We start from the raw sequence: 25,760 nt of genomic DNA on the forward strand, positions 1-25,760 counted from the left end.
CAATGCCAGATGGTAAACAAAATTATTTTTGAAACAGTATGATTTGGTTTGTAATGTCCTCTTTGTTTGATCATTCCTGTATAAAACTTATGGACCTTACCTATGAAGATAGAATCATTTTAAATATGAAGTTTTCTTTCAAACTTATAACTGGGTTACAAATAATACATGTCTTTTAACTTGACATAATTTTAGGCTAAAGTGACAATGCATAATTAAAATATATATGTAAAAACGGCTGGTATGGGCAGAGAAAAACTCTATGTAGCAGGTTTTTCTCACCATCATGGATCATAAATTATTTCTTTAACATTTTACTATGTGACACTAACAACAGAATCAAAAAGTCAGATTTTGATGAGAAATACTCCCCCAACTTAACTCAGTAAACTGGATTACGAATTTGTTTTTTTTTAAACTGCATTTAGTTTAAATTTTCATTGGAAGCTTACAACCAAGGTGTGCTACTTGTATAAATTGTGAGACTAATATATAACTTTACTGTGATTATAAATTAAAATATTTTAATAAACATTAATGATTCTGTTAATGTGAACAAAGTGTTAGAAGAAAATGATACCCCATAAACACATTATATAATATTCTCTCTGTGAGAATGTACATAAAAGCTCAATAATGTCTTACAAAGAATTAGAAATGAGTAATAACTTCTACATGCATGCACTGACAGGTTTAGGAACTTTTCAATGTGATATCTTCAGTATTAGTGGTGCAGGAAGGAGAGAAATAGGTGGAGTGCTTGACTAGACACGCAAAATGTACAATGAGGAATTTAAAGTATAAGAAGCTGCTAAAAGTGTTTTCCCCCTGCTGTCAAAGTCAGCTAAGTCTGTAAAGATTTAGGGCATGTCCTCACCAGAAAATTGATATAATAATTTACAGTTGCTATGCATGTAAAATATGTAAAAGTGGGGATGTTACAACACCTCCAGGTCTGATGCCTCTGAAATACTCCATACACATTTCAGAGAAATGTATGTTACTATATGATATTAATGAAAGAATAGATCAGATTAATAATTGACTGAAAAGTTAAAGGAACAGTACAGATGAGGTGATTACAAGAATTTATTTGCAGTGTAATAAAACCTACTTTCTGGCAAGTTTTGCACTTTGTAACCAGCAAGTTACGATTTCGTAATCAATCTTTTTGGTCTGCTCAGGAATGTGGTTCTTGGCTATTGTAAGGAGAACCCGGTACAGATTAAGAAGAGGTTCCTGATAATGAAGTGAGGACTGTAAAACAAAGAAGTAAAAAAAAAAAACACTCATGAATACAAAATATTATTTCTAATTCAAGATCTCCTCTACTAAGTACTGTTTAAAGGGAAGTTAAATACAATTAACAAACATTTATAATCATAAAATATAATTCATCTAAATTTTAGCCTTTAAAATAAAGAATTAAGTAAAAATAGACAAATATTATATGAAAACCAATGAAACAGTTGTTATAATTAAAATGGTATATCTTTAAGTTTGGGTCATGGTATTTCAGTAAATTTCATTTCTATATTACTTTTAATTATTTCTAGAGAGACAAACAGAACTATAAGTGCCTGTTCAAGGTTAGATTAATAAAATTTTAATCTTTGTTTTAATGTAGACTTTGATTATTAGTATACTAATTATTTTAAAACGTTTGTGTATATGATCATTAAATGATTCTTTATTATTTATATTGTATAATCTGCTTTAAACAATTTATGTTTTTAAACTCAGAAATGTGTTCTCGTACCTAAAAAATGTACAATATCAAAGATATAAATGTTGAAGTTCTTATCATTAGAGTAGTTGCTCCCGATATATAATGAGACACTTTTTTTTAAAAACAAGAATGATAAGTGCTTTCTATTTTTCTCTTCACATCTCATTTGGTATCTTTAAAGCTTTAAAGAAATAATCAGTAATGTATACAAACTATAAGTTAAATTATCAATATCATTAGATAAAAAAATCATTCCTAGCTTTTGAGACTGCAGTTTTTATATATTCTATTTGCAATAAAAGTAAAACCTGAAACACATACTTGAACCAATTTTCTTCTTCCTCTCCACTCTTCTAAGAGTGGAGTTCAATCTACTGACTGAGGAGTAGCTTCCTTGAAATGAAGGGCAGAGACCTGTAAAAACTTAGACTGCTTTCTCCATATCTGTCAACATGTGTAGTCTGGAAGAAAAAACAAACACATACTCCCTAAAATCTTAACAAACTACATTTCAGTGTCTGACGAATACAGAAAAACTAGTATATATATATAAAAAAAGTAAACAAAAGAAAAACACAACTGAGATAGAGAATCATGTTAAATATCTTTCTAAACCATTTAAACATTTTTTAGCATGAAAAAAGAAAACACAGCTGAAAGCAGCATAATAAAAAAACATACTTCTAATTCACTGTTACTAAGATAAAAGAATAATATCTGATGATATGATGATACCCCCAAATATAATGTAACATTTCCATGCAACTAGACATGGAAACAATTACATGGATGGCTGGTTGATTTGGTGTTCTAGCAACCAGGCTATGTGCACCAAACATCTGGTTAAAAGTTAAAAGTAAAGTAAAATTATTAAAATTCATTAAAGGAAATTAAAATAAAACAAAACAAAGTTACATTTTTGAATTAAAAACACAAATAGCATTAAATCCAACTTTTACATCTAGTCTACAGCAGTAAGAAGAAAACTACAGTAATACAAGTTGTGAAGGACTTTTTATAGCATAATTATAATTATCATAACTTGCCAGAATGACCAACAGGTAGTTAAAAAGTAGCATTAGTCACCTGAAGTTGGCCTTTCCATTCCTGGTTTCAAGTTATTGGATGTTATGGCCATTTTCTAATTTTAGATCGAACTAGATGTACTTTGATTCTTAAAAGTGAATCACATCAAAAAAATGTCTAATATATAAAGTAAAAAACAACAAAAACAAACTTAAATAGCATTAAAAAAGATTAATAGACTTTAAACAACTAAAAACATTTCAAAGGTGGACAATGTCACCATCGCCAATAACAATATCTAACAAATAAACCTTGGGACAAAACATGTTTAAAATGGTGCCATAATTAAGTCGTAATGACACCGAAACAGTAAAATGTGGCTTAATGTAACAGACAATACATTGGTGCATCAGTCCCAGATAAAAGAAAACGATGAATTAAAAAACTGTGACCAATGTGTAGTCTAGTTAGGACAATTTCCTCTTTCCATTTCTGGTCCTTAAGAAAGCAAGATAGCCAAAGTCCAATAGCACGTTTTATTTAGAAAAGCTTGTTTTCACGTTGCTCACCCAAGTCGACTGCTAACTGGCATGAAGCTGAGCCTTGAATACAGGACCATAGTCCACGTATGGAACAGAAACAGCAGTGATAGAGCCAGAGCAGACAGATTTATCTGCAGTGTCACCAAGCTCGTTCCTGCAAATACCAATGTGGCCCAGTATCTAGAAACACTGAACAGAAGTAGATGTTAAAGAGAAATGGGCCAGTCGATTTTGAATATCAGTAAGAACTAAGATAAAACAATTCAAGGATCAGTTGAGAACTAAGCGAGTCAGTATAAATAGTACAATTTGAGTACTGCTTAGCTTCTGTGTGATACAGGACAAGAGAAATGACATACAGTTCAGCAGTGAACACAGAAACTGTAGAGAGGATTTTGTGCACAACCACCAAACCATGGCTGAGCCCACAGAGTCACCTGATTTTGAACCATCTGTATAAATAGGAATGGAAGGGTGGTTTGAAAGATGTTCTGCAAATAACATACAGTATTTCCAATCAGGAGTGTCTGCTTTTCTCAGATGACTTAAAGAAAGGTTACATCTTGGGACTGTAATAAGCCATGATAGGATGAGCTGACCAGTGGATACAGCAAATGTTATCCAAGGATAGACCCAATTCATCCAACTGTACTTGGATACAAAGGCCAAAAGGAGCAATGGCTGATTGTCTATTTTGCAAAAGCATGGCCCACTGAGGAAGGAAAACATAATCCCAGGTGGAATGTTATGGTAAGGACTGAAGTTTTGAAGCATACAGTAAAGACAGTTGCAAAGAAGGTTCATGAGATTCTACGTATAAGCTATGAACAGGGAAGTGCTGAAAGCCCTGGTGCAGAGCTGAAGTCCCTGATGATGATCTTGAAGGCCAAGGTGCTGGCAGAGCCATAGACCAGTGATCCATACTCTAGTTTTGATCAAGTAATAGCCTGATATATCTTTAGCAAAGAACATTGATCCACTTCCCAAGATGTGAAAGAGTGGACATGGAGGATGTTCAGTGCTCTTGTACATTTGACCTGTAGCTGCTTGATGTGTGTTATGAAGCTCAGCTTACAGTCAAAGATAAGCCCAAAGAACTTTGTTTCAGGGACCACAGTTAGCACAACTTCACCAATATTGAGTTCAGGATCAGGGTGAATACCCCATTGGTGGCAAAAGTGCATACAAACAGTTTTAGAGAGAGAGAATTAAAACTGTTTGCAGTGATCCACTTCAGAAAACAATTGAGGGCAGTTTGTAGCTGTCGCTCAATATACTGCATGTTTGATGATTGACATGAAATGTGAAAGTCATTGACATAGAGACTGTATGCAACAGTAAGAGGGAGTAGTTCAGTGATGGCATTAATCTTTATACTGAAAAATGTGTCACTCAAAATACAGCCCTGAAGAACTCCAAGTTCCTGTAGATAAAAACGGGAATGTGTTGAACCCACATGAACTTGGAATCACCTGTCCATTAAAAATTTTAATAAACATGGGTAAATGGCCAAGTAACCCATACATATGGAGGTCTCGCGAAATGCCATACCTCCATGTTGTGTCACAAGCCTTCTCAATATCAAAGAATATTGATACAAGATTTTGTCATTTGAGAAAAGCTTCTCTGATTAATGTTTCAGGTCGAATCAAGTGGTCCATGGTGGAGCACTGTCGTTAGGACACACACTAGGTGGGCGAGAGGAGGTTATTTTCTTCAAGGAACCAAACAAGACGAGCTTTAACCATCCTCTCTAAGGTTTTACAGAGACATTTCATCAAAGCAATTGGATGGTAGTTTGAAGGAATCTTCGGATCCTTCCCAGGCTTAGAGAAAGATAGGAATATAGCTCAGTGCCAGGCATCAGGAAAACATTCTCCTGCCAGATCTGGTTGAAAACAATCAGAAAAACAGCAAGAGAAGCAGGAGAGAGATAGCACAGCATTTCATTGTGCACATCATCAGATCCAACCGAATGTACTGACAGACTGATGAAGAGCCAGTGTAAGGGGACGATTATAGTCACAGAGACAATCAGCTCAAAGGAAAGAAGTGATTACTCTGCCCAACTGGTGATAAAAGATATGTTGGTTGTGAACTTAATCCAAGAGTCCTTCTGGCTTTGACATATTACCCACCAAGCATGTGCACGGGCCTGTTGGAAAGCGATGCGATTCGAGAATGTGGGATACTTTTGAAAAGTATCCCACGTCCATTTTTGAGTCTTCTGTGCCATGTGGCAGGCAAGATTCCACCACAGATGATGATATTGTGAAAAACATGTCAAGGCTTTAGGAATACTTTGAGCAGCTTTCTGTACAATACAGTCAGTTATTGCTGTCACACAGTCGTCTATTGATGGCATACAGATGATGGCAGGATCAAGTTCTGTAAGAACAGTAAAAGAGAGCAAGTTTGCTTGATCCTTTTTCCATTGGTGCACATGGGTTGGGTGGCATTGACCACAGCCAGTCTCTCTCAAAATTGTAGAAAAATTATCACTGCTGCATGGGTTATTGTCAACCCTCCACGAAAAGTGGGAGAATAGTGAAGGGGAGTAAATGGAGAGATCAAAAGCAGTAAAGAACTGACTAGATGCATGAAAATAAGTATAAGAACCACTATTGAAGAGAGAAAAGTTGTGATCAGAGAGCATACACTCTATGGAGTGACCCTCCCATCAATATCAGCACTTCCTCAGAGGGGACGATTTCCATTAAAGCCCCCCAGCATTAAAAATGGAGATGGCAACTGTTTAATGAGAGCATCAAGGTCTGATTGATCATAGGTCTCTCTAAGCAACAGGTAGAGAGAACAAACAGTGATGGTACGACACAAAGAAACACAAATGGCTACAGCCTCCAAGGGTGTGTTGAGTAACAAAGACAGGGTAAGCACATGCTGATCAACCAACAGTGCTACCCCTCCATGCACTTGTCCATCACACAGCCTGTCATTTCTGTACAAAGAAAACTGCTGAAAGGTGATTGTATCAGCAAGTTTCAGAAAGATTTCCTGCAAGGAAAGACATACAGGATGGTAGGAAGAAATAAGTGTTTTGATGTCACCCAGATTAGAATGTAAACTTCAACAGTTCCATTGTATCAAGGTGGCTACTTTTATTTATGTGTAGGCATATTGGGTGCAGACCATGTTTTATTTCTTTATTGTCTTTATTCGAGGGAGGTTTACCAACCTCAATGGATCCTACCCTGGGTTGATTGGGCAAGTCTTTGTTGTTAGAAGAGGATTCCAGTGACTTAGGGTGCAAACAAATGATCATTTTGCACCTTGGGAAAGGAGAAGAAAGTGTAACCAAAACCAAAGGAAGCAGATATAGGGGTTTGCTGAAATTAATGTCAGAGACAAAGATGGGTGTTGACATTGATTCATTAACTTTTTTAACCATGGATGTCAGAAGACTTTCTGTTTGTTTTGAGAATGATTCTTTGGAGGTACAGAGAGATCTGTCTGCACTCCCACTGTAGTAGTGGAATGAAGTGCATCAGCATAAGTCCAACATAAAGTGGTAGATAGCAATTTTCAAGCCTCAGGGCAAGTAATGTTTTGAATCGTCTTTAAACACTGTACCACCTTTTATTCCTTCCAACCATTTAGGGCAAGAATAAAAGTAAGATGGGTGAGAGCCATTGCAAGTGATGCAACAAGGGTCTGTTTCATACTCATAGACACCATAATCCTTGCCACTGCAACAAGCACATGTCAAGGAACCAAGACATGACGTCTCCGAAAGTGATCAAATGGCTGACACTGGAACTATCCGAGAGGGTTTGGAATGTATGGCCGTACCTTGCAGTTAAAATAACCTGCCTTGTTGGTAGCAGGTGGATGCTGTGATGTAAATGTTAAAATGAGGACATTGATCGGCATCAAAATTCCATCTTTGGGAGTGGAGATACACCTTACTGAAGAAACTCCTTGTGGTGGGAGAAACCAGTGGGAATCTCTGACTCAGGATGTTCTTCAAATCCCTATCAACAATAACTTCTTGTTACGAATTCAGAGTTGAATGAGGCATAACCTCAATAGGTATATTGCCTTGGAATGTAAGAGGAATTCACTGTGCTCGAGATGTGGATATTTCTACCAATATGTCACAAGAGCGAATCCTTCTGACCAACTTTGAGAGCCAGTGAGACCTTCTGGTCCCTTCTGAATGAAAAAGGGAGACATTTGCCCTAAAGGTTTGTCTGAAAGAAAATGTAGTATAATAAAATAAGGTACAGAAGTTACAAATGTTAAAGATTGCTGTTCAGAATCTTCAAGATGTGATTGTTTACTCATAAACTGTTTTTCACTATTTTGGTTAACTTTTTATTTGGATGGTCCATAATAAAAAATGAATTTTTCGGTGTCCACTGTCCCCACCCACCATAAAGCCCTATGAGTGGATGCATTACAATGCCAAACAAGAACACTGCAGCAACACCAGGGTTTCATGAGCACTATACCCAAACACCAGCATCAGGTACAATGTCCACAACACCTGCTGAGAACATCCAACACTGGTACTTGGTTAACCCTATGCCAAGTGAACCAGCCAACTGACCCAAGGGGAGCCACCCCAAGGCTGCCCATCTACAGGAATTCAAGGCCACAGTGGTATGTTAGGGTTGGACCCCTCAACCATCAGGATCTTCTCCTCCTCTTCATGGGTCACCATGCACAACACACATGTTGGTGGATCTTTAGATCCCAAAAGAGGTAAACTAAAAGAACAGAACCTCCCCTGGGAGGTCCCCTCAACAATCACAGGAATCCAGAATGAGGGGAACAACTACCTGAAGAAATCCACAATGGTAAATATTATTCATCATTAACTATCCACATGTAATTAAACATTAAAACAATTACTTCAAAGATATCCACAATGATATGTACCATTCTCCATGTAATTAGACATTAAAACAATTACTTCAAAGATATCCACAATGATATGTACCATTCTCCATGTAATTAGACATTAAAACAATTACTTCAAAGATATCCACAATGATATGTACCATTCTCCATGTAATTAGACATTAAAACAATTACTTCAAAGATATCCACAATGATATGTACCATTCTCCATGTAATTAGACATTAAAACAATTACTTCAAAGATATCCACAATGATATGTACCATTCTCCATGTAATTAGACATTAAAACAATTACTTCAAAGATATCCACAATGATATGTACCATTCTCCATGTAATTAGACATTAAAACAATTACTTCAAAGATATCCACAATGATATGTACCATTCTCCATGTAATTAGACATTAAAACAATTACTTCAAAGATATCCACAATGATATGTACCATTCTCCATGTAATTAGACATTAAAACAATTACTTCAAAGATATCCACAATGATATGTACCATTCTCCATGTAATTAGACATTAAAACAATTACTTCAAAGATATCCACAATGATATGTACCATTCTCCATGTAATTAGACATTAAAACAATTACTTCAAAGATATCCACAATGATATGTACCATTCTCCATGTAATTAGACATTAAAACAATTACTTCAAAGATATCCACAATGATATGTACCATTCTCCATGTAATTAGACATTAAAACAATTACTTCAAAGATATCCACAATGATATGTACCATTCTCCATGTAATTAGACATTAAAACAATTACTTCAAAGATATCCACAATGATATGTACCATTCTCCATGTAATTAGACATTAAAACAATTACTTCAAAGATATCCACAATGATATGTACCATTCTCCATGTAATTAGACATTAAAACAATTACTTCAAAGATATCCACAATGATATGTACCATTCTCCATGTAATTAGACATTAAAACAATTACTTCAAAGATATCCACAATGATATGTACCATTCTCCATGTAATTAGACATTAAAACAATTACTTCAAAGATATCCACAATGATATGTACCATTCTCCATGTAATTAGACATTAAAACAATTACTTCAAAGATATCCACAATGATATGTACCATTCTCCATGTAATTAGACATTAAAACAATTACTTCAAAGATATCCACAATGATATGTACCATTCTCCATGTAATTAGACATTAAAACAATTACTTCAAGATATCCACAATATGTACCATTCTCCATGTAATTAGACATTAAAACAATTACTTCAAAGATATCCACAATGATATGTACCATTCTCCATGTAATTAGACATTAAAACAATTACTTCAAAGATATCCACAATGATATGTACCATTCTCCATGTAATTAGACATTAAAACAATTACTTCAAAGATATCCACAATGATATGTACCATTCTCCATGTAATTAGACATTAAAACAATTACTTCAAAGATATCCACAATGATATGTACCATTCTCCATGTAATTAGACATTAAAACAATTACTTCAAAGATATCCACATATGTACCATTCTCCATGTAATTAGACATTAAAACAATTACTTCAAAGATATCCACAATGATATGTACCATTCTCCATGTAATTAGACATTAAAACAATTACTTCAAAAATATCCACAATGATATGTACCATTCTCCATGTAATTAGACATTAAAACAATTACTTCAAAGATATCCACAATGATATGTACCATTCTCCATGTAATTAGACATTAAAACAATTACTTCAAAGATATCCACAATGATATGTACCATTCTCCATGTAATTAGACATTAAAACAATTACTTCAAAGATATCCACAATGATATGTACCATTCTCCATGTAATTAGACATTAAAACAATTACTTCAAAGATATCCACAATGATATGTACCATTCTCCATGTAATTAGACATTAAAACAATTACTTCAAAGATATCCACAATGATATGTACCATTCTCCATGTAATTAGACATTAAAACAATTACTTCAAAGATATCCACAATGATATGTACCATTCTCCATGTAATTAGACATTAAAACAATTACTTCAAAGATATCCACAATGATATGTACCATTCTCCATGTAATTAGACATTAAAACAATTACTTCAAAGATATCCACAATGATATGTACCATTCTCCATGTAATTAGACATTAAAACAATTACTTCAAAGATATCCACAATGATATGTACCATTCTCCATGTAATTAGACATTAAAACAATTACTTCAAAGATATCCACAATGATATGTACCATTCTCCATGTAATTAGACATTAAAACAATTACTTCAAAGATATCCACAATGATATGTACCATTCTCCATGTAATTAGACATTAAAACAATTACTTCAAAGATATCCACAATGATATGTACCATTCTCCATGTAATTAGACATTAAAACAATTACTTCAAAGATATCCACAATGATATGTACCATTCTCCATGTAATTAGACATTAAAACAATTACTTCAAAGATATCCACAATGATATGTACCATTCTCCATGTAATTAGACATTAAAACAATTACTTCAAAGATATCCACAATGATATGTACCATTCTCCATGTAATTAGACATTAAAACAATTACTTCAAAGATATCCACAATGATATGTACCATTCTCCATGTAATTAGACATTAAAACAATTACTTCAAAGATATCCACAATGATATGTACCATTCTCCATGTAATTAGACATTAAAACAATTACTTCAAAGATATCCACAATGATATGTACCATTCTCCATGTAATTAGACATTAAAACAATTACTTCAAGATATCCACAATGATATGTACCATTCTCCATGTAATTAGACATTAACAATTACTTCAAAGATATCCACAATGATATGTACCATTCTCCATGTAATTAGACATTAAAACAATTACTTCAAAGATATCCACAATGATATGTACCATTCTCCATGTAATTAGACATTAAAACAATTACTTCAAAGATATCCACAATGATATGTACCATTCTCCATGTAATTAGACATTAAAACAATTACTTCAAAGATATCCACAATGATATGTACCATTCTCCATGTAATTAGACATTAAAACAATTACTTCAAAGATATCCACAATGATATGTACCATTCTCCATGTAATTAGACATTAAAACAATTACTTCAAAGATATCCACAATGATATGTACCATTCTCCATGTAATTAGACATTAAAACAATTACTTCAAAGATATCCACAATGATATGTACCATTCTCCATGTAATTAGACATTAAAACAATTACTTCAAAGATATCCACAATGATATGTACCATTCTCCATGTAATTAGACATTAAAACAATTACTTCAAGATATCCACAATGATATGTACCATTCTCCATGTAATTAGACATTAAAACAATTACTTCAAAGATATCCACAATGATATGTACCATTCTCCATGTAATTAGACATTAAAACAATTACTTCAAAGATATAATTAGTACCATTCTCCATGTAATTAGACATTAAAACAATTACTTCAAAGATATCCACAATGATATGTACCATTCTCCATGTAATTAGACATTAAAACAATTACTTCAAAGATATCCACAATGATATGTACCATTCTCCATGTAATTAGACATTAAAACAATTACTTCAAAGATATCCACAATGATATGTACCATTCTCCATGTAATTAGACATTAAAACAATTACTTCAAAGATATCCACAATGATATGTACCATTCTCCATGTAATTAGACATTAAAACAATTACTTCAAAGATATCCACAATGATATGTACCATTCTCCATGTAATTAGACATTAAAACAATTACTTCAAAGATATCCACAATGATATGTACCATTCTCCATGTAATTAGACATTAAAACAATTACTTCAAAGATATCCACAATGATATGTACCATTCTCCATGTAATTAGACATTAAAACAATTACTTCAAAGATATCCACAATGATATGTACCATTCTCCATGTAATTAGACATTAAAACAATTACTTCAAAGATATCCACAATGATATGTACCATTCTCCATGTAATTAGACATTAAAACAATTACTTCAAAGATATCCACAATCCACAATGATATGTACCATTCTCCATGTAATTAGACATTAAAACAATTACTTCAAAGATATCCACAATGATATGTACCATTCTCCATGTAATTAGACATTAAAACAATTACTTCAAAGATATCCACAATGTACCATTCTCCATGTAATTAGACCAATTACTCCATGTCCACAATTATGTACCACATTAATTAACATTAAAACAATTACTTCAAAGATATCCACAATGATATGTACCATTCTCCATGTAATTAGACATTAAAACAATTACTTCAAAGATATCCACAATGATATGTACCATTCTCCATGTAATTAGACATTAAAACAATTACTTCAAAGATATCCACAATGATATGTACCATTCTCCATGTAATTAGACATTAAAACAATTACTTCAAAGATATCCACAATGATATGTACCATTCTCCATGTAATTAGACATTAAAACAATTACTTCAAAGATATCCACAATGATATGTACCATTCTCCATGTAATTAGACATTAAAACAATTACTTCAAAGATATCCACAATGATATGTACCATTCTCCATGTAATTAGACATTAAAACAATTACTTCAAAGATATCCACAATGATATGTACCATTCTCCATGTAATTAGACATTAAAACAATTACTTCAAAGATATCCACAATGATATGTACCATTCTCCATGTAATTAGACATTAAAACAATTACTTCAAAGATATCCACAATGATATGTACCATTCTCCATGTAATTAGACATTAAAACAATTACTTCAAAGATATCCACAATGATATGTACCATTCTCCATGTAATTAGACATTAAAACAATTACTTCAAAGATATCCACAATGATATGTACCATTCTCCATGTAATTAGACATTAAAACAATTACTTCAAAGATATCCACAATGATATGTACCATTCTCCATGTAATTAGACATTAAAACAATTACTTCAAAGATATCCACAATGATATGTACCATTCTCCATGTAATTAGACATTAAAACAATTACTTCAAAGATATCCACAATGATATGTACCATTCTCCATGTAATTAGACATTAAAACAATTACTTCAAAGATATCCACAATGATATGTACCATTCTCCATGTAATTAGACATTAAAACAATTACTTCAAAGATATCCACAATTATATGTACCATTCTCCATGTAATTAGACATTAAAACAATAAAACAATACTTCAAAAATATCCACAATGATATGTACCATTCTCCATGTAATTAGACATTAAAACAATTACTTCAAAGATATCCACAAGTGATATGTACCATTCTCCATGTAATTAGACATTAAAACAATTACTTCAAAGATATCCACAATGATATGTACCATTCTCCATGTAATTAGACATTAAAACAATTACTTCAAGATATCCACAATATGTACCATTCTCCATGTAATTAGACATAAAACGATTACTTCAAGATATCCACAATATGTACCATTCTCCATGTAATTAGACATTAAAACAATTACTTCAAAGATATCCACAATGATATGTACCATTCTCCATGTAATTAGACATTAAAACAATTACTTCAAAAATATCCACAATGATATGTACCATTCTCCATGTAATTAGACATTAAAACAATTACTTCAAAGATATCCACAATGATATGTACCATTCTCCATGTAATTAGACATTAAAACAATTACTTCAAAGATATCCACAATGATATGTACCATTCTCCATGTAATTAGACATTAAAACAATTACTTCAAAGATATCCACAATGATATGTACCATTCTCCATGTAATTAGACATTAAAACAATTACTTCAAAGATATCCACAATGATATGTACCATTCTCCATGTAATTAGACATTAAAACAATTACTTCAAAGATATCCACAATGATATGTACCATTCTCCATGTAATTAGACATTAAAACAATTACTTCAAAGATATCCACAATGATATGTACCATTCTCCATGTAATTAGACATTAAAACAATTACTTCAAAGATATCCACAATGATATGTACCATTCTCCATGTAATTAGACATTAAAACAATTACTTCAAAGATATCCACAATGATATGTACCATTCTCCATGTAACCTCAGAACTTTTATATTTTTGCTTCTTCAGTTTATTTTGTCCCCATTACTTTAAGACTTTTGTCAATATGATTGTTAATCCTTTGTTAGTTACTTTCATTTAAACTCTTATTTCTTAATTCTGTAAGCATGAAATGCATCACTTTTCTTATAATGTGATAAAAACAGTTACGTGAGAACATTATATCTACCCTGGTACATACAATTTATCTTGTAAATAGAAATAAAATCAATTGCAATCACTTGAGATCATGGTGGAATCCACACTGGTATTAACTATTCCCTTGTAAGTAGATATAAAAAATTACTTAAGAACATGATAACATGTATGGTGATTTATACTTTTATATAAATGGAGATTTAATATAATTACCTGAGAACGTGACTGTATCCACGCTGGTATGCACCATTTTCCATGGAGGCTGCTGATAAAGGTCCCATCTGCTGAGTTCTTACAATTTTACACTATGTGAGATAGTCAAGGGTGGAACAAAATTTACCACATCAATCCAAAAAGTATTTTGAATATTTCCTAGAGACATGAATAATCTTTAAGTGACATGCCTCTTCACTTCTTCCAAATACATTTACATTACTAACATATAAAAAAAATATATATTGCACTTTAATGTTGGAAATACATCTTTGTTAATTAAAGCATTTATTTTCTTATGGAGATACAAAAGTTTATTTATACTATGATTATACTTCAAAACTCAGGAAGGAAACTAAGTTTTTCTCAAGAACTTTGCTATAATGTTGTGTATGATTATAACCAATGGCAAAAATCAAAATTAATTGAAAATTTATGTTACAAGATCTTCTACATAACATCACATTCATGGTATGAACTTATTTTCATATGCTCTCAATGAACAGGTAGATTTAAACAGTTTGAATACATCTTTGGTGTTAAATTCACTTATTTTTTGTAGAGATGGTTTACCACAGGTTTGTTACGTAGCTGTGCATGTATCATACTTCGATTAAATTGTCGTGAATTGGCACTTGTTGTATATTGCTGAATCATGTCAGTAGAACCTTCCAACAACCTTTACACACTATCACAAATTATTGCATCATAATATCCCATGAAAACCATTGTGTAAAGCAACTGAGGCCTCTTTCAGACAACAAATATGCATCCAAAATGCACTTTGAGTTGGTCACTTAGATATATCTAGACAGTCTGAGTGGGAGTTTAGCCATAAAGAGTGTATTCTGGTTATTTCTGAAGTGAAATTATCACAGACTGTATTGTAACAACAAAGTAAAAATTATATGAACAAGATTGTGTGAGCTTTAAGAAAAGGAGACAACAATTTAAAGATTTGGATACAACTGTAATAGCCAACAGTGTAATGAACATTTGAATATATGTTTGACTTGCTTTAATTTACTGTTATTTAAAAAAAAGTGAACTCTATGCTGTTTCTTCACTGTTGAAATGCCAACAAGTCAGACACTTACTGTAAAGCATAGGCCTATAAATTCACAGCTGAAGCAATAGAATAAATATTGTAGAGGCCACATATACACCATTTTAACTGGCTTTGATAAGTGGATGGTGAAGGGCAAATAACTTAGCCTTAAAGATGGTGATATATGAGAGTTTGTTACACAACAACAAGACATAAAGAGAGAAACAAACAACAAAAAAAAGAAGAAAAAAGAAAGGCTGAAAAAGAAATGAAAAACTGGAAACTGAGAGAGAGGAGAGACTAAAAACAAAGAGAATATAACAGTACAACTTGAAGTCACTAAGTTTAACAAGCAAATTGAAGGATCATTAACAATGGGCTGACAAAACTTGATGAATAGAAAGACAACATGAATGATCTAATGAGAAGTGAAGGATTCACCCCTCAAGGTCAAAACTGGGACAAAAACAATTTGACATTTTCGCTTAGTTTCCTTTTCACAGTAAAAGGACTACAAGTGTATGTAGGTGTAATATCAGAAGATGCCATGGACTAGAATATGTTAAAAATTGCCTTGCTGAAATGCAATGAAATTACATAGGATGGTTTTTGTTAGAATTTAGAAAAGGCAAAGTTGACACTAGAGAAACTATATTTCAGTTTGTGGCATGTCTACAGCAATATTTCACAAGGTGAATTTACATGGCCAAGTGTGAAGATAGTTTTGAAGGACTGGTAAACCTACTAACAGATGAATAATTCATTATCATGTACTCCACTTACATGTCATTTTTTGTACCAGAAAGAGCACCAAATGACATGATAAAGATGATCAAGCTGGCAAAATAGTATGTGGAAGCCCATGGGGAGAACATAACAGGCAAATCCAATCATAACCATTCAAAGCCAAGAAGAGGGATTACAAGCAGGATGCCACCACAGGTGACAAGAAGTCGTCAGACAAATGGGAGATACTACACTTGTTAGAAAATGAGACATATTGTGATATGATTGCAGGTTTGCAACCAACAAGAATCTCAAATCAAGCAGTTAGAGTTACCTACAAAGATGGTGCTAGTAAGATACTAGAGAAGAATGATTGTCACTGTTGCCAGAAATCACATAAAATAATTCATGATTAAACAGTACTTGAATGACAGTCAGTTCAAATTAACAAACGGATCAATCACAACTTATCAGTAGGTGAACACTATGTTTGGCAACAAAAACATGACAGTGAAATGAAACACTGGGAGCAGAAGTGAGAATTACTCTAGTATCAAATGACCAGATAGTGGCAAAAGTACATATATGTGTGCTGACTGATGGGACAGTGAGAAAGTTTCCTATAGTAACAATAAAGGGGAAACTCCATACTATGTGGGAGACCTTGAGACAACACATAAGAAAGCACCCATTTATGACATGGTAATCAGCAATATACCTGACAACAGAAATTTGAAAAAACCAGACAGAAAGGAGGCTGATGAAGTATCTGCAGTCACCACAAGAATTCAAAAAAATAAAAGCAAGCAAAACATCAACTCTCTGCAAATCTCAAAAAGTGACATTGTGTATGTATGTCTATGGGAATTGAAGGAAGCACAGAAGAAAGACCCTTCAATGATGAAACTTTGAAACAATGTCTAAGAGACAATTGAGCACAAAAATGAGGAAAAAAAAGGATATACAGAACAGAGAATCAGAAGGAAGTGCTGTATCAGATCTATCAAAGCACTTCTACCAGAAGTTAAACAGATCATTGTACCAACAAAGCACTAGACTCAAGTAATGAAGAAGTTGGCCAACAAGTAACTTGTGAAATGACACCAAGGAATAAAGAAGATGGCATACAAAATAAAGGGACTCTACCTAGAATGAATGTAGCCATAGAGCCATGAGATGAAATGTCTCTTATAGGAGTGCTATCCAACACAGTTGCCATGGACTTGATTGGACAACTAACACCTAAGAAGTCGAAGGATTAACATTTCAGTAAGAAGGTTTCTGTTCCTTAAAGACACAACAAACTCATCTGAAGGTTAGTAATTTTCACACACACAAAAATATGAAAATCTGAGACCACTGGGTGTAGATGACATGTACAAAAGTGTCAACATCAATGAAGAAATTAATGACAAATTGAAGAAAGAAGTAGCAGTGTGCATCTGTCTCCACAGACAGATAAAGCCAGACAGACTGTGACTATGACCAAGAACTCAGTCAAAGTGAAGCCCTACCAAATGTTCTACATAATAAAAGCCTGATTAAGCTAAAAGTTAAAGTAATGTTAGAAGCTGGAATAACTGGGCCTTTGAATTAAGTTTACTGTTCACTGGTGGTAATCATGAAGACCATGAATGTCTCACAACCATCTGTACAGATTTCCAGAAAATAAACTTTATGACAGAATTTGGCTCCAAACCTATGGGCAACCCAGATGCTATTGCAGTGAAAATAAATGGGCCCAAGTTCGTCACTAAGGTCAATCTCAGAAAAGTGTATTGGCAAAGTTTAAAGAGCCTTTTTTGACACCTGATGAATGGTACCAATTCAAGAAAGTTGCCATCTGGATTAATCAATTCAGCGGCAGCATTCAACTTCTTGATGAGAAAAATGTTGCAAAAAAACCACCATCACTGTGTACGATGTAACCATCTGAAGAAACTCAGGGATCTGTTCAGAAAGACACTGAGCAGTGAGATCTGTGACTCAAGAAGTGTTTGGCCACCATACTGACATTTGGAACTTCTTCAACAGTCTGTATGGAAGGAGTTCATCATCCAAATGAATCATCAACCACTTGCAAAGATCCAGAGGTATAAAACTGACTGTGCAATAATCATGAGTTAGGTATTGTACCCCAAGAACTTCTGGTCCCACACTGAATCCAACAAGAGGACTGCAAATGTTGGTGCAAGACTGTATGAGTAGATTTTTTGGTTGAACTGGAAACAGTCTTTGTATATAGTACAAAAAATAATTGTAAACACGTTTCTTAAAGAGAAGCTTATTGTTATATCCACACAAGTGTTTAAGTTTAATGTAAGTGTTATTACTTAAGTAGTATAAGAGAGAGTGTTCAATTTAGTTATTTTTAGTAGCAGTAGTTTATAATTACTTTTCTGTGTATGAATCACAGACTGTGATTTATACTTGCTGTACTATTGCATTATTTTATTAGAAACTTCTAAATTTATCTCATTGTTTTGATTGAATATTATTTTATCACAATAACTCATAATGTGAAGAATGTTTAAGACCTCTGTGAGGTTATAAATGTGTGTCAAAAATGTAGTTTGGGTTAGTTTGATTGAACAGATAGATCTAGCCTGTGTGATTGTGAGTTTAGCCATAAAAAGCATATATTGGTGATTTCTAACTTGAAATTATCACAAACTATATTGTAACAATATAGAAGACAAGAATTAATTTGTTTTGTAAATTGGATTCTAAAGTAACTGGACCAGGCTATGTGGATTTTGATGAAAAGAAGACAAGTATTTAATGCTCTAGATACAACTGTGCTAGCAAATAATGAAAAAAACATTTGTTTATACATTTTAATTGTTTTAATACATTATTACCTGAAACAAGAGAACTGTATGCTGTTTGTTTGTTATTGAAATTTGTTGCCAAGTCCCAGACACCAACTACAAAGAATCCAGCCTATATATATATACAATAAACTAAAACACCCTGACAACAAACAAGGTAAACAGATGCAAATCTCTATGTCACCTGTTCCAAATAAATAGCTAGATTTAAAATAAAAGCCATAACTAGGATAAACAAATGCACATACTTATTTTAATCTGTTTCAAATAAATAGCTAAATTTAAACTAAGAACTATTACTATGATACAGATACACATACTTATTTTCATCCCTTTCAAATAAATGACTAGATTTCAACTATATACAACAACTACAATAAGTAGATGTACATAGTTCTTTAAAGGGAGCCATTTTCTTTTCCCATGATGTAGATTTAGTTTGAATATTCATACAGTGTAGATAATATATATACATACATACAATAACAATTACAAAATATGATACTTTTGTTGATATTATATTTTCTTGACTAATAAGTAATAGCAAAAAAAAGACGATTTGTTTTAAAATTACAAAATAGTTTTCCACTACAGTTTATGGAATCAATGAAATGGACAATCTTAGCTCAACTTTTACTATGTAAGAGAACTCATAATTTTTCAAACTGTGTGACTTAAAAAGGACATGAACTCAAGTGTTCTTGTTTTAATATATATTATTTATTATTTGAATGTTTACTCACACAATAATATTCCAAACATAACTCATAAACAACTTGATATATCTTATATATGAGTTCTGATCAAAAAGATTTCTTCTGTTACAGGTGCCAGTACAGAGGCAGTAAGCTTTACTGAGGTGTGTACAAAGTACAAATAGTGATCTACCTCACGGATAAACCACTTATCCAGACCTTATACCCGTGTTCAAAGACAGAAGCATCTCTTGCTTCTGTTGAAATATAAATGGACAGAAAATAAAAGCAACATGTTTGCATCAAATTTTGTATGAAAAATGGTACAGTAGGAACAGAAATCATTGAAATGTTAAGAACTGCTTTTAATTATGATTGCTTAAGTAAAACTGTTGTTTATCAGTGGATAAAACACTTCCAAGATGTCCAGAAATCAGTCAAAGATGACGACCATTCTGGGCAATCACCGACATCATCCACTGATGAAATGGTTGCTAAGATGAAAGAAAATAGTCAAAGTCATCAAAGATTAACTATTCATGAAATTGCTGACAAACTGAACATTTCCTTTGCATTATGTCATGTGATTTTAGCTGAAAAACTCTGCATGTGTCAAGTGTCTGCAAAATTTTTTCCAAGGCTGTTGATGGATGACCAAAAGTTTCACCATCAACAAGTGTGTGAGGATCTGAAAAGAAGGCTAGAAATTGATCCAAATTTCATCAACATCATTATTACTGGTGATTGAGTCATGGGTACACAGTTATGACCCTGAAACGAAATTTCAGTCACCCCAGTGGAAATCTCCATCATCACCACTTCCAAAAAAACATGACAGTCTTGATCAAATGTAAAGACAATGTTGATCGTGTTTTTTGATGTTCAAGGTATTGTTCATCATGAATGTGTGCCTAATGGCCAGACAGTTAACCAAGCATTTTATAAAAAGGTCCTAATTTGCTTGAGGGAAGAAATTAGAAGAAACTGCTGCGAGCTGTGGAAAATGATTATTGGTTTCTCTGTCACGACAATGCACCTTCACATAGTGCTGTATCTGTTCAAGAACGTTTGGCAGAAAGAAACATTCCTGTGATACCACACCCCCTGTAATCTCCCAATCTTGCCACATGTGATTTTGTTCTGTTCCCAAAAATCAAAATTAAGTTGAAAGGAAGGTGATTTGATGACATTCCAACCATCCACAATTGTGTGAAAGCAGAACTTAGTCACACAAAAGTTGAAGGCTTTCGAAAATGGCAGGAACATCAGGACAAGTGTGTATTAGCTGGAGGGATTACTTTGAACGGGATATAATATAATACTGATGTATGTACATTGTTCTGTGCAATAAAAGTGAAGTCTTAGAACTTTTGACCATACATCATATATTGCAAATAGTGGTCTCTGTTCAATCATTTGCCTGTCTCCAGTTTGAAAAGTTGCACAAAGAAACAAAACTCAACATTTACTTTTGAAATTACAGAAGAACAGACATGGATAATGTTGATGCCAAATTTTATTTCACAAACAGGATATTCTACATTAAATGTTAGAAAGTAATCATACTGTCATTCAAATTTCAAAATGTAACATAACTTAAAGAATAAAAATGTACATTTACCATATGTTATTGCTGAGCACCACTTAGGATGACTAAAATGCTCAACAATTACTTTTGCAGTGTGTGGTACAAATATGTCAGAGGCTTGACACTGAGTGAAACCAAGAGTGCAACACAATAAACATTTTCTTAAAGTCTACAATATAATTTAAATTGAAAGATCCAATGGGTCATTTAGGTTGGAGCTAGAAGGGGCTCAGCCCTAGGGCTTATGGTCTTAATGGAGGCCCATTGTAAGACCCTCAAAGATTATTAGCCACTAAGCACATACAACCTTTAATCCACCACTGGAAAGATCAACATAAACGTTCCTATTATTTGAGATAAGTATGTTTGTTTGTTGTAAATAAGCTAACTTTAAAATTTGCTTTCTTAATTAGTAATTTTTACAATTACTAATTAAGAAACAAGGGCACTTGGCAAAAAAAGTGTCATCCATAAGTTACTACATATTAAACTTGTTATATAAATGACTATATATTAATTATTAAAAGTTTCTCATACCTTTTCTTTAACAGAAAGAAGAATTTTTCCAACTGCAACTCCCCAGTTATCAGAAGAAATCTGCTAAAAATTTGATAAATAAAAAACGGAGTTACAAAACTACTAAGGTACAGGTAACATGGAACAATTAGCAGGCAAAATATACACATTCTTAGAATGAACTTCATTTATTACCTTTTAACTGAAACTATATTGACTATTAAAATACACATAGCTGCACCAATTATTAATCTTTTGTATTTTCTCCCTTGTTTATAATGCCTTAAAGTGTTCTGCAGAATCAAGCAATTTTCACTTTTCAAAGTTAAATGTAAAATAATAAAAATAAACTTTTCTAGAAAGTTCATCATTGAACCACTGTCCTTTTTAGTTGGGAAATTACAGCTCCACAATGATTTACAGATACCAATCAAGAAAGAGACTACCTAAATGGCACCTAAAGATACAGTTATGGTTGGACCTATGTTAAAGAGTCACCATTAAGATAACTGATCACCAACTTGTTTCATAGTTCCTCATGTTAAATAAACATCTGGTACCACTGGAATCTGTGGTAATTAACCTGAACAGAAAATAGAGAGAGAAGACAAAGAGGGAATCAGAAAAATTTTGTCAGCAGTTATTTAAAATGTAAGCAGTGATCTGTCATCGCACTCACAAATGGTCCCTATATTAAACAGAGAGACGACTGGGTACTTACTGTCTTGCAAAACAACACATTCTTCTTGTGAAACTTAAAAGTCTTATACAAGAAGTTCAAGAACAGAGATGGAAGCCACACAACAAGCTGTTTTCTAGATTATGGAAAACAATGAACTGCAAATAGAAAGTTCCATGACATAATATCTGATAACAATTTCCAGGCAGTACTGTATAAAGTTAAAATTTTCCAACACCATAAATGTACTTGCAATAAAAACTTAGATCCTCTCACATAACAATTTTTTTTTCAGGTCATACTGCCCTCCACATGCACAATTTGTTACTCTCCACTAGCCTTGAGACTCACACCTCAATTCACATTTCCACATGCTATTGATGAACTGTAGTATAAAATGAGCATGAGACAACTTTCCACCAATAGGGGTGTGATGTACTATCCTAGCACAGCTGGCATAATCTATAATAATTATTCAATTATCACTTTAAATTACTCAATTAAAGATGTACTGGAAGTAAACAAGAAGGGTGGGAAGTGTGACAGAGGTAAGTACCTATACGAAATACATTTTCAACATTGGAAAACCTTAACATTCAATACAATATCTCACCTACCCTCACATTAGAGCTTAAATCCCACACTAAAACAGTGGAGAAACCAAAACAAAAGCAACTTAGGTGAATTCCCTTCAGAAAGTGCCTGAAGAAAACAATTGGAGCACAATACCCTATACTACAAAAGCATAGGAACACACATGCAGGGTATAGTCTTCACCTGTAGTGAAGATACGTGTCACCAAGAAAACAAGTCCAGTATGGAAAATGGATATGCTTGATGGTGTAGTAGCTAGGTGCAATAGAAAGTACATGGTAGGTTAACTCTAGTCCAAAACCAGGTAGTATTGAATACATGTCTTCTAGTCTACAGAAGGAGAAGGGTCCCAAAAAATCTTTACTTCAATGGCAGGAAGCAGAAAGGAAAAGCAACATTTTTTTCTGGCAACTTAGATACGGCAAATGTTTGAAGACCCAGTACACAACTAAGAAAAGGCTACCTGAGAACTTAACACCTGGGAAATGGTAAAAAAAAAAGGGAATGCAAACATGGTGGGTCAACTCCAGTCATAAACCATGTAGTGTCAGGAATTTTTTGTCTGGTCCATGGTAGGTGTAGGGTCCCTATCATTCATACATGGGAGGCCGTATGCTGACTGGTTATATGTGACTCAAACACAAGACTGCATGAGAACTGATATTCAAGTGATAGTAAAATGTGGGAAAAAGTTAGCCAGGAGTAAAATGACTGAGGCAGACTCGTTTAACAGAAAACCATACAATATTGGGAATTTTTCATCCATTGCTCAGTAGTAAAAGGATACACACTATATGCACTAGCAGAGCACCACCACCCTACTCTCTACTGATTGAAAGTTGTCATGCACTTGACGAAGCCTTCATGGTCCACCACTCCAGCAGTTAGAAACTGGTAAGTTGCAAGAACTTCCATACTGCACTGAAAGGGAGATATACCATGTAGAATACAGAGAAATGAAACACTTTACAATATTTTAGTAAAACTACACAGGCAGATGAAAACATATGAGAACAAAATAGGGGTGGGGTTAAAGGACTTAAGTAACAAGGGCATTATGCTCCTAACAAATGGTAGCAACAAATCAACCAAATATGAAAGGATAATGCTGAAGAAGATAAACACACAACTGTTGAAAAGATAAGTAAAAGAGCATGCACCAAAACACCATTGTAAGATTGGAGATTTCTACAGAAATAAGGTGAATGAAACAAACTTGAGGAAACTAAATTGTACAAAAGAATAAAAAAGGTTTAGGTAGTTTCAAGTCAGCATTGGTACATGATTAGGATGCAGGTAATAATAAAAAAACTGACAAAATTCCTTCCATCTCAAACAAGAAACATAAGTGGAGATATGTCATGTACAAAAGAAAGGCAGAGGCTTCATGAACTTGTCCACCACTTGCTGTACAAAAGCTGTCACATCTGCCAACAGACAAACCCAATGCTTATAAACTGCCCAGTCATGAAATGATGATTGTATACTTCAGAATGGAGGAAGTCAGCTGTGCTAGAAAAGTGTGTTACTCTCTTACTGTTGGAGGGTTGTTGCATACTTATTTGCATGGAAACATGAATCTGGACAGAAGTCTCAAGGCTAGTGATAAGCAAAATTTATACAAAGAGAGTGTAACGCAACTCTAGGAAAGCAATTATGTTAGTATAGGAAAGGTATCATATCAGTAATTCAGTATTTTCCCATATGGATGACAGAAATAAAGAAACTGTATAGTAAGACCATCCTCTGTCACTGTGTGCCATACCACATAGGGGTAAAAGTAAATGAGACAGTTAACAAGCTCTGCCATATCCACTCAATTCTAATGAAAGAATATGGCTCCACGTGCATTAATATGGCAAAAGTGACAACCATAGAAAGTATTCCTCACAACATTCAGAAGAAAGGAAACTGTATGATACAGCAGTAAAACTAAAATACGAGCTTGTCAACAGGACAGTAAATAAACAGAAGTCGATTGGTAAAGTAAGTAAAGGATTTCTCCTCTACTTGCTGCCAGACAGCCAGCTCTACAAGAAGGGTCATTAAACCTCCTGGTATTATTAGCAAGTGCTATTCTAAACAAATTTCTAATAAAAAAACAAACAAGATTCACTGTTATTTATATTACAGTACTACATCTCTAGTGAAAAGACTTTCAGTGAAACCACGAATTTCCAGTGAAGTGGCAGTAATGAGTTTTTCAATGTGTTGTATAAAACATTATTAATTGAAACTTTAATCAATAAAAGTTTGAATATAAAAATGACAAACTTTAATCTTACTACTTGTAAAACAATGTTTTATTCATTTCTGTAAATTGTACAAATTATAGTTTATTTTATCATGATGCAATTTTATTATACATGTTGCA

General features: G+C 33.3%; 2 protein-coding genes across 13 annotated transcripts in view; both read right to left on the reverse strand.

Moving 5' to 3' along the window:
• Positions 1 to 25,760, reverse strand: part of LOC143243208 (uncharacterized) — a 118,174-nt gene that overhangs the window by 42,756 nt on the left and 49,658 nt on the right. The gene's annotated exons all lie outside the window — the stretch shown is intronic.
• Positions 864 to 25,760, reverse strand: part of LOC143243206 (serine/threonine-protein kinase atr-like) — a 31,543-nt gene continuing 6,646 nt past the window's right edge. Inside the window, exons 5-9 of one of the 9 annotated variants that reach the window (XM_076487012.1) lie at positions 22,135 to 22,194; positions 19,345 to 19,410; positions 14,710 to 14,801; positions 2,051 to 2,190; positions 864 to 1,257 (exon numbers count right to left, since the gene is read on the reverse strand). In XM_076487012.1, the coding sequence (XP_076343127.1) occupies positions 2,154 to 2,190; positions 14,710 to 14,801; positions 19,345 to 19,410; positions 22,135 to 22,194 (255 nt within the window). In that variant the 3' untranslated portion in view covers positions 864 to 1,257; positions 2,051 to 2,153. Of the gene's footprint in view, positions 1,258 to 2,050; positions 2,191 to 14,709; positions 14,869 to 19,344; positions 19,411 to 22,134; positions 22,198 to 25,760 lie in introns of those variants that run through there. The other 8 variants (XM_076487011.1, XM_076487013.1, XM_076487015.1 and 5 more) reach the window with 8 other exon arrangements.

This window comes from Tachypleus tridentatus, unplaced genomic scaffold (assembly GCF_004210375.1).
Source record: "Tachypleus tridentatus isolate NWPU-2018 unplaced genomic scaffold, ASM421037v1 Hic_cluster_2, whole genome shotgun sequence".
NCBI classification, from domain to species: domain Eukaryota; kingdom Metazoa; phylum Arthropoda; class Merostomata; order Xiphosura; family Limulidae; genus Tachypleus; species Tachypleus tridentatus.